This window comes from Stegastes partitus, unplaced genomic scaffold, assembly GCF_000690725.1.
Source record: "Stegastes partitus isolate 25-593 unplaced genomic scaffold, Stegastes_partitus-1.0.2 Scaffold633, whole genome shotgun sequence".
In the NCBI taxonomy this organism is placed as follows: domain Eukaryota; kingdom Metazoa; phylum Chordata; class Actinopteri; family Pomacentridae; genus Stegastes; species Stegastes partitus.
This window is the reverse complement of record NW_007578364.1, coordinates 326923-337619: the sequence shown is the minus strand read 5'-3', so window position 1 is coordinate 337619 and position 10697 is coordinate 326923. Positions and strand designations below refer to the sequence as shown.

The following is a 10697-nucleotide window of genomic DNA, read 5'->3' as shown; positions in this document are numbered from 1 at the left end:
CATGATTATCTCATTAACGTACAGCGGCACCATCTAACAGCTAGAAAACGAATTCAAGATTAATTTAAAACATACATATTAAAATGAGAAGATGTACATTTGCAAAATATGGAGCAAGCTCACAAAGTAATAACTGCAAGGATGATGTGTGCAGTGAAACGTCGGTTTAAACGTTTCAAATGATTTTGCCTAATTTCAGTTCGACTCTTATTTTAAAGGATATGTGTAGCTTTGTGTACTTGTGTCTAACTTGATTGTGGCATAGCTCGCAGGGGCAGGGAGGAAATCGTTGGTAACCTGGAAAGTACAGTGATACAGCAGGTGATAAACAAATGTTCAGTCAGGAGAAGTTAGTGCAATAATGCATAAATATGGCTGTGTTGGAGCTGTACACACAGGTAAGAGAAAAATTCACTTTTATTACTGTTAAGTTAATATTTCTTTACTGTTTGGAGTATTGGAGCGTTACAGAGACATATGGAAACTTTGTCCGCGCATTGGTGAGCTGTAGGGATGTAGGACAGGCGGGATCCAAAGGAATTTAAACTTGACACACCTAAATTCATACTTTAAATGTTTATTTAAGATGTTGAAACTTATACATTTCACCAAAAAGAAGAGTTGAAGTCAACTTATGAAAGGAGATTGTCTTATATTTACCGGTTTTGTAAGTTTATGTAAGAATTATAAAAATATGCAACAATGATCAAAATCAAAATCGTCTCTATTAGTACAACAGAGTTTGGATACCAGACGCAGAACAAGTGTGGAAATCAGCCGAGATCCTCAGAGACTTCCACTCTGGAGACAATGTTCTTGAACTGCTGCTTGAAGATGGCACTGTAAGTGAAAAGTGACTGATACAACCTTCATGTGTAACTGTTATGGATTTATGATGTTGGGAATCACCAGCTGACTTGACTCTTTTTTTTCTTTTTATTGTCTGTGTCTGGACAGGAGCACTGCTTCCCCATTGACCCGTCTAAACCACAGCTGCCTCCTCTTCGAAACCCGGACATCTTGGTGGGGGAGAATGACCTCACAGCTCTCAGCTACCTGCACGAACCTGCAGTCCTGCACAACCTCAAAGTGCGATTCGTGGAGTCCAGAATCATCTATACCTACTGTGGTACAGCCGCAAGCAGACTTTTAATTTCAAACTATATCCAAGGCACTGTTAGCAGTCTGAACTTTTTACTCAGGTTGTGCTGTTTCCTCATTTCCAGGTATTATACTGGTGGCTGTAAATCCCTATAAACAACTCCCTCTCTATGGAGATGCAATCATTCATGCCTACTCAGGCCAGAACATGGGAGACATGGACCCTCATATATTTGCAGTGGCAGAGGAGGCTTACAAACAGATGGCCAGGTAGAGAAAACCTCACATAGCCACATAGAATATATAGCATAGCTATAGCTGTGTTACGTTCCCTTTTCTCTCTTAGAAACCACAAGAACCAGTCGATCATCGTCAGCGGTGAATCTGGAGCTGGTAAAACTGTGTCTGCTCGATACGCGATGAGATACTTTGCTGTTGTGAGCAAATCTGGAAGTCAGACTCGAGTTGAAGACAAAGTTCTGGCATCCAACCCAATAACAGAAGTATGATTTTTACTGAACCAGGATCCCTACTTGCAAGAAATACCGAGTGTCTGTTTGATAATTAGAGCAAAAAATGTCAAATGGGTTCTTTACAACAGGCAATAGGAAACGCGAAGACCACCAGGAACGACAACAGCAGCCGATTTGGGAAATACACAGAGATCAGCTTTGACAGGAGGTACCGGATCATCGGAGCGAACATGAGGACCTACCTGTTAGAGAAGTCCAGAGTGGTTTTTCAGGTAGTGTGTGAGACGAGGATTCTTTTTTATTGCTGTTATTATGGTTTTTTCTTACATCTAATCTATAATTGTGATTTATTTTCAGGCAGACAACGAGCGTAATTACCACATATTCTATCAGATGTGCTCCAGTGCAAACCTGCCAGAGTTCAAGAACCTAAGACTGTGTGAGTGTTTGCACTGAGGGTTTATTGTTTAGGTTTGAGGCAGAACTGCGACTGCTTCTCTGCTGTTGTATTTATTCTGCAGTTATTCGCTAGAATACACAAATACAGTCAAACACATATTTATGGCGGGATTGTTTTATTGCCGATGCACTCAGTCGTCTGTTCTTTCGTCTGCAGCGACTGCGGATAAGTTCAGGTACACCTGCATGGGCGGTGACACAACTATCGAAGGTGTGGACGACAAGAAGGACATGGGAGAGACACGACGCACTTTCTCACTGCTGGGTAAAGAGTGCTTCAATGTTCCACGGCAACTTTGTTTTGATGTAACTTCTATAGTAACTTTTCTCTACTTCTCCAGGACTGAAGGAGGACTTCCAGTTGGAAGTGTTCAGAGTCCTGGCAGCCATTCTGCATTTGGGAAATGTGGAGATCAGAAGCTCAGGAGATGAGAGGTCATCAGTCCCTGTGAGTATTTTTTCATAATTTTTGTGTGCAACAGATCTTAAAACATTAACCAAGTTAAATGCAAAACTTGATTTGTGCATCTCTCAGCCGAGCGATCCACACCTGGCAGTCTTCTGCGAGCTGCTGGGTGTGAGCGCAGAGGGTTTGGTGCGTTGGCTGTGCCATCGGAGGATCGTTCTGGTGGCGGAGACGGTAGTGAAGCCGATGCCCATGGAGCGGGCGGTGAATGCCAGAGATGCTCTGGCTAAGCAGATCTACGCCCATCTGTTTGACTGCATCATTAACAGGATAAACGCGGCGCTGAAGGTTCCAGGAAAGCAACATGCTTTCATTGGCGTTCTGGACATTTATGGGTAATGCAAATACACTTGTTGTTTTTTTTTCTTCTGCTGTTTGATATATCCAGGTTTCTTTTGCTGCCATTTTAATGTGTTGCTTGTTGTCCTCAGCTTCGAAACGTTTGACATCAACAGCTTTGAACAGTTTTGTATCAACTACGCCAATGAAAAGCTTCAGCAGCAGTTCAACCTGGTACGTAGCAGTATCATCCACAATCGCAGCACATGTCTGTTTCTGAGCTCAGAGGGTTACTCTGTCATGTCTCTGACTTTCAGCATGTGTTCAAACTGGAGCAAGAGGAGTACATGAAGGAGGACATCCCGTGGACGTTGATAGACTTCTACGACAATCAGCCTGTCATTGATCTGATTGAAGCAAAGATGGGGATCCTTGACTTGCTTGATGAAGAGTGTTTAGTAAGATTTGATGGTTATAATTTGGCTAGTTCTGAGCTTTTATTTTCCCTTGATTGTGTTTAATGATTGACTTTTTGCTTCAAAGTTCCCCCAAGGCACAGATCAGAGCTGGCTGCAGAAGCTGTACAACTACCTGGATGCCAATCCTCTGTTTGAGAAGCCCAGGTTATCAAATGAGGCATTTGTGATTCAGCACTTTGCAGACAAGGTGGAGTCTAGTGACCAAATATCTGCATTATGTAGCACAAAGATTCTCAAAGCTTCTGTCACTAGTAATAACATTATATGAACTATTCATGTTCTTATTTTTTCTCTGTTTCCTCAACAGGTAGAGTATCAGTGCAGAGGTTTCCTTGAAAAGAACCGAGATGCTCTCTATGAAGAACTTGTGGACTTGATGAGAGGCAGTGAGGTAATTAAAGGCCGTATTAGGTGCTGGCTTTTATTTTTTTAATCACAAAGCAAAGCAAAGTTTCCCTCCTATTAAAGCTAGCCGCTGCAGGTTTGTTTTTCTCACCTTAACACATTTTTTTCCTGTTTGCAACTGTTATCAGTTTCCCTTTCTGGCCCACTTTTTCCAAGAGGAGGAGCAAAACACTGCAAGCAGTAAGACTGTCAAAGTGAGGCCCGCCAGGCCTTCAGTGAAACCAGCCAATAAACAGCTGAGAACCTCTGTGGGAGATAAGGTGAACATGTTTACTCTGTCTGTCTGCTTGCTGTAGACTAGACTCCAAATTACAATGCAGTTTCCATAGTATTGTAAAGCTGAGTTTGTATTTTGTCCTTTCACTCAATCACTTTGTGGGTGAATGTAGTTTCGCAGCTCCCTCTCCTTGCTGATGGAAACGCTGAACGCGACCACCCCTCACTACGTGCGCTGCATTAAACCTAATGATGAAAAGCTCCCATTTGAGTGAGCACCAGTAAATCTTTCAAATATTTCACTCTGTGTTCACCAAAGCATTTGCACGTATGTGTGTGTTTTTGGTGTAAGTGAATGTTTGCTTGTGTTGTAAGATATGACTCCAGGAGGGTTGTGCAGCAGCTGCGAGCTTGTGGAGTCCTTGAAACTATTCGTATCAGTGCACAGAGCTATCCATCCAGGTGACTTTATGACTTATATGTACATATAATTACTCCATTTACAATCCTTTCATTTCTAAATGTTCGAGCTCTCCGGGCTCACATGCTTTTTGATTGCAGGTGGACATACATTGAGTTTTACAGCCGATACAGTATCTTAATGTCACATCTGGAGGCAGACCTCAGCGACAAGAAACAGACCTGCAAGAACGTGCTGCAGAGGTTGATTCAGGTTAGCTGTGTGTCACGGCACCTCGTACATAAGCATTACCGTGTGCTGCATGCTTCTGAATTACGTTGGCCTCCTGATTTCGTCTCCAGGACTCCAATCAGTACAAGTTTGGTCGGACAAAGATCTTTTTCCGAGCTGGTCAGGTGGCTTATCTGGAGAAGCTGCGTCTGGACCGACTTCGAGGAGCCTGTGTAACCATCCAGAAACATGTCCGTGGATGGAGCCAGAGGAGGAAGTATCTGGCCATGAGACAGGCAGCCATCATCCTCCAGCAGTACATCCGTGGAAAGAGGACGATCCGGTGAGAGCCATGTCACTTGCGGTGCAGTTTGAGTGTCCTGTGTCCTCTAAAATTAAGATTTTAGAATGAACAGCCCCTCGTTTTGTTTGCAAACCTACAGTAAAACGGTGAGTGCTGCAACACTGAAGAAGGGTTGGGCAGCAGTGGTGATCCAGAGACACTGGAGAGGCTACCGCATGAGGCAGATCTACCATGTGGTCCGTCTGGCCTCCATCACCATCCAGGCCTTCACACGAGGGTGGATGGCCCGTAAACGGTACAAGAAGGTCTGTAGCTAAAGCTTCCTAATTCCCATTTAGTTTGCTGTATTACTAGATAAATATAACCACTTCATACATATTTATGTCTTTCATACCTAACAGATGATGAAGGAGCACAAAGCACTGGTTCTACAGAAGTATGCCAGAGCATGGCTGGCACGACGGCGATTTCAAACCATGCGTCGGCTGGTGCTCAACGTTCAGCTCTCCTACAGGGTGCAGCAGCTCAGGAAGAAGGTTGACGAGCAGGTAACGGCACCTCCAGAGTTGTTTAAGGTGTGTATTTTATGTACAGGATATAACCGAATCCCTGCATCCCGACAGAACAAAGAGAACCGTGGATTGATGGAAAGACTGACGAGCTTGGCCAACTCCCATTCTCAAACTGTGGACAGACTTCAGGGTATGGAGGCACAGCTGGAAAAATCCAGCAACCAGAAGGCCTCTCTGGAGGCAAGAGAGAAGAAAGCAAAAGAAGACGCTAGTCTGGTCAGTCTTGAAGTTAATGCCTGAAGTTTGATGCAGTTGTTCCATGCAGATGGAGCAGTCTCTTTGAATAGATTTTCGTTTGCTCAGGATTGTGGCACAAATATTGAACTCTCTCAAATAACATTTTTCTTCATTCTATAGACTGTTGCACAGTTTCAAAAGGAGATAGAAGCACTAAATCTTGAAAAGCAGAGCTCGGAGAAAAAGTTTGAAACTTCCACCAAAGAGGCCAAAGGTAATAAGAGTCACGATTCCTACATGTACTATCCTGACTGTAGATCGATTTGTACTTGTTAACTGATTGTACAATCCTACAGAGCGCTTCGATCAAGTGAAAAGAAGTCTTTTGGAAGAAAAAGAAAGTGAAGCAAGGCTTAGAAAGTAAGTAATTAAAATGCAAAATCTATCATCCTCAGCATGGTGCAGATCATTTTTCAGTCAAAGCTACTTTTTCACAGCCTGGTTAGTTTGTTCGTTTAGTTGATGAGCTGTTTCTTGGCAGGATTGCAGAGAACAACATTGATATTCAGAGACAGGACCACGAGAGTGAGGTGGAAACTCTTAAAGAGGAGATAAAGAGACTGAAAGAGGAAAGAGTCAATCTGCAGAGGAAGATAGAGGAGGGGGAGCAGCTGAACGGTGACTTGCAGGAACAGGTCATCCAGCTCACCAAGCACGTCAAGGTCATTCCCGAGCTACGCAGAGACCTGAACAACCTGCAGAATCAGAAGAATAGCATGGACCGAAAGATGAAGCAACAGTCGGAACAAGCTAAAAGTACAGAGTTTTGCTTTTATACTATCAGCTGTGAGAGCGATTCCCTTATATACAAATACATATTTTGCTGATGCCTTCATATTTCTCTGCAGCTAAAATGAGCGAGATTACGAAACAGCTTCTTGGTGGTGTTGTTGAAGAGGAGGTTCTTTTGGGGTAATCCAACCACATTAAGTGTTCGCTTTACTCTCCTTTAAGCATTTAATCTCACACATTGTTTCTCCAAAGGCTAACACCAGATGACCCTGAGAGGATTTATGAAGCTGAAGATTTGCTGGTAGTCTTTGAAGGCCTGCAGAAAGCTACCAGGTCTACATTTTTACTGTCAACTCCCGGAATCCTAAAATCAGCTTACACCGATGTGACAAACCTGTGCACACTTAAACACGTTAAACATAGTTTCACGTTTGTTCGTAGGATTTTGGAAAACCACCAGAGGGAGCAGAAGGAAAGTTACGAGACTCAAGTGAAAGGTTTGACATTGAAAATGGACCATCTTCAAAATGAGAACAGCAAACTGCAAAACCTGTTCCAGGAGAAAAGTAATGTGAATGAAAGCATTCGCCAAGAAGTGTCCAGGCTCAGCAGTGAGAACTCAGTGAGTCCTTGCTTTCCTCATTGTGGATTTCATTGTTGGGATAGATAAGGTGCAGGACAAGACTGTAATCTAATGTTTAATCTGATATACAGGTTATACCGGAGCTGAAACTGCAGATTTCAGAGCTGCAGAGACAAAAGCAAGAGCTCGAGGGCCTTGTAGAGGAGCAGAATAGAGAGTTAGCAGGTTGATCTTTTATTTGTCCAACAATCTCACCAAGAAGGTCTTTTGCACATTAGTATTTTACTTATTTTAATGCTTGTTTTTTTGTTCATTTTGTCCAAAAGAAAAAAACATGGAGATCACTAACACTCTGCACAGAAAGATAGCAGAAGAAAGCTCACAACGCAGGTACATTCCTCCCCAATAATGGAGTCTCTTACTTGATTAATGGAGTGACAGTCATTTCTGAGTCATCCTGATTTTTTTAGGCACTTTGAGGAGAAAGCTGATGAGCTGGAGGAGGCGAAAAGGGAGCTGGAAAGCAGAGTGGAGGAGCTGGAGGAGGAGAATGAACACTTGAAGAGACAGCAGCTGATGGAGAGTGAAGTCAAGATGAAACTGAGACATGAGACGTCACGGTTAACTGCTGAGAACATGGTGTGTGCACATACAAAGGGTCGCAGTACGAGTGTATGAATTCACATCTTGTCTCTATGAAAGACAACAAGAAACTCTTCTTTTATTCCAGGACTTTGAAGAGATGCTCGACCAGAGAGACAGACTAATAAAGAAACTCCAGAATCAAATAAAAAGCCTTGAAGCATCACAGAAAGGTAGCGTGCATGCAAAGCAAACTCATATGGCAAATATCATTTCACCATATTCATCGCATTTGTTGTTTCTCACACAGCAAAACAAGCGCCTGCGTCGACCATTCCTAAAGATTACCTCGGCATGTTGGAGTACAAGAGAGAGGATGAACCCAGGCTCATTCAGAACATCATTCTGGGTATTCTTCCCCTCTACTGTGTATATTTTATGATCCCAATAAACCCGTTTAATTACAGTGATTCTCTCAGCACCCATATAACCTGAGTCCTAAATAGTAATAACAGACTAAATGGATGACTTTATGTTTGCCTGCAGACTTGAAGCCCAAAGGCGTGGTGGTGAACATGATCCCCGGCCTGCCAGCCTACATCCTCTTCATGTGTGTCCGACATGCCGACTACCTGAACGACGAAGTCAAACTCAAGTCTCTAATGAGCGCAGTCATCGGTGGCATCAAAAAAGTCATCATGGTGAGGTTGAGTCTGAGTCTATTAGTCATTATCGCTATGAAAGGTACAATAAAAAAAGTAGAATTCATTAGTTTATGTAAGATTATGTAGCTCGTAAGTTGGCAGCAGCTTTGTTTACTTTGGTAATCTGACTTTATGATGTTGTTGATCTTACAATACAAATGACATTTTTCTTTTTCAGAGTCACCACAAAGACTTTGAGCTGTTGTCCTTCTGGCTCTCCAACACGTACCAGCTGCTCAACTGTCTAAAGCAGTACAGCGGGGAGGAGGTGTGGATTTACTGTATTTATCCATGGTTACACTGTCATAGTTTTTGTCGGAGGATAATGTCACATATTTGACATTCTTTTCTTCTGCATCCTTTTCACAAAAAGGAGTTCCTGAAACAAAGCACTCCTCGCCAGAAAAAGAACTGCTTGCAGAATTTTGACTTGTCCGAACACAGACAGATTCTCAGCGACCTGGCCATTCACATCTATCACCAGTTTATCACGATCATGGAGAAGGATCTCACTCCTGCTATTGGTACTTAACAGAATTCGTCGTTACCGTATGAAAATTTAATGGGGCTTAACTTTTCTAAGCAATCTAAAATGTGTTTTTGTGTTAACAGTACCCGGTATGTTGGAGCACGAGAGCTTACAGGGCATTTCTAGCATGAAACCGACGGGCTTCAGGAAGCGTTCCAGCAGTGTCTATGAGGACTCAGAGACCCACACCATCTCCTCCATCCTGCAGCAGCTCACCGTCTTCCACTCCACCATGAACCACCACGGCATGGACCAGGGCCTCGTCAAACAAGCTATCAAACAGCTCTTCTTCTTAGTGGGAGCCATCACCCTCAACAACATCATGCTCCGCAAAGACATGTGCTCCTGCAGGAAGGGAATGCAAATCAGGTCTGTGTTTGCTTTAGCGACATCTGAATAAAAGACAAAAAGTTCAGTTTTACAGCTGCTCTGTTGTTTTAGATGTAACATCAGTTACTTGGAGGAGTGGCTGAAAGAGAAGGAGCTTCAAAGCTCCAATGCCATCGATACCTTGAGGCCTCTGTCTCAGGCTGCCTGGCTGCTGCAGGTCAACAAGTCCACCGACGATGACGCCAAAGAGATCGCTGAGAAATGCACTGAACTCAACACCGTTCAGGTACTTTGTTCAGTGACGTGTAACGCTGTTTTTGATGTTAAAAACGCTTTCATTCGCACTAAAATTAAAACTCATGTATATTTGCAGATTGTCAAGATTTTGAATTCATACACACCCATTGATGATTTTGAGAAAAGGGTGTCGTCATCATTTGTCCGCAAAGTTCAGGTGAGCTGTCCTGTTTGTTTAGATTTTACGCCGTCTTCTATATAAAACTACAGAACGTTGTTGGGAAATGTCTGCCATGTTTGCATTTCACCTAAAATGTCTGTTCTTCCCTGCAGGCGTTACTACAGGACCACGAAGGCTCCACACAGCTGATGTTGGACACAGATTATCGTTTCCAGGTCATGTTTCCTTTCTGCTCGTCCTCACAGGCTCTGGAGCTGCTTCAGGTCCCAAACAGCCTTCATCTCGACTTCCTAAACAGGATGTGATGCAGTGCCGCCTTTGACCTTTCACTCCTCAGGACTGATTCATACTCCAGTTGCCTGTGGCTGCTTCTGACTGTATTTATTCTACTTTAAATAAAACATGTACAGGACATATTTAAAATGTACAACGATGGCCAGAATTTAGGAATGATTGAATTCCGTGCATTGCAAGATTCTGACCCCATACCAAATGAAGGAAAATCATATTTTATTCTTTTAAATGTGTACAATTTTTTAGAGTTGCAATCATAAGTCAGTAAATAAATTTGACTTTTTGAGTCAATTAATGTGCAGTTATTTTGATAATCAGTTTTTTGTTTCAGTCATTTTTCAAAACCTCCAACCAATCCAGACTTTTTATGCCAGTGTAACCTGAATATAACTGGCTTTGTAGCTGTTGTTTAGACAAAACCAATTTGAGCCATTTGAATGCTACCTCAGACATGTTTGAAAACTGGAATGGACATTTTTTTTTTCTTACCATTTTGATTATTGAAAAACCAAACAAATAAATGAATAGTGTAAATATGGTTGACTGCTGTCCAAAAAGTTGTTTCACCAACTTCAACGTCTATTTCAGAGTTGTTGTTGTTTTTTCTCACGACTAGAAATGTCATTCTGGTAAGGGAAACAATGAATCCTGTGCGTATGTGTGTGCTTTTTATTTCACTTGGTTATAAAAAAAAAAAAGCTCAAGTTAAACAGTTTCACTAAAATCTGAGGCAATTAAACACTCACCATATGTGTTTTCGGAATGTAGTCTTTGTCTAGTTTGCAAAAAATGCTAGATTTCCAGAATAACTCCAGAATATGTGACCTTGGTGCCTTCACAGCCCTGTTCAAATGTGAAAATAAGTAGTGAAATAAATTATAAATGAGAGTTTATTTATACAGC

The 10697-nt window shown here is 42.3% G+C and overlaps 1 protein-coding gene across 1 annotated transcript; it reads left to right on the top strand.

Annotated features, from left to right (window-relative positions):
* Window positions 1–351: 351 nt before the first annotated feature.
* On the top strand, window positions 352–10439 carry myo5c (myosin VC). Its single transcript, XM_008289731.1, has 40 exons — window positions 352–398; window positions 732–842; window positions 958–1129; window positions 1227–1371; window positions 1448–1604; window positions 1703–1846; window positions 1932–2013; window positions 2191–2298; window positions 2375–2481; window positions 2569–2834; window positions 2931–3012; window positions 3096–3236; window positions 3322–3444; window positions 3565–3648; window positions 3791–3922; window positions 4052–4149; window positions 4254–4340; window positions 4440–4551; window positions 4641–4852; window positions 4953–5118; window positions 5215–5361; window positions 5437–5601; window positions 5743–5836; window positions 5919–5982; window positions 6104–6378; window positions 6471–6534; window positions 6607–6687; window positions 6796–6976; window positions 7069–7162; window positions 7264–7327; window positions 7408–7576; window positions 7668–7752; window positions 7830–7928; window positions 8066–8220; window positions 8402–8491; window positions 8597–8747; window positions 8836–9121; window positions 9194–9368; window positions 9456–9536; window positions 9653–10439. Exons 1-40 carry the CDS (start codon window positions 372–374, stop codon window positions 9803–9805), a joined length of 5229 nt encoding a protein of 1742 aa, XP_008287953.1. The 5' UTR covers window positions 352–371; the 3' UTR covers window positions 9806–10439.
* The last annotated feature ends 258 nt before the right edge of the window (window positions 10440–10697 follow it).

Coding starts and splice junctions, on each gene's coding strand:
- myo5c (XM_008289731.1), top strand. CDS start 372: ATGGCTGTGTTGGAGCTGTACACACAG. Junction 843..957: donor TGCTGCTTGAAGATGGCACT/GTAAGTGAAAAG, acceptor GTGTCTGGACAG/GAGCACTGCTTCCCCATTGA. Junction 1,130..1,226: donor AATCATCTATACCTACTGTG/GTACAGCCGCAA, acceptor CCTCATTTCCAG/GTATTATACTGGTGGCTGTA.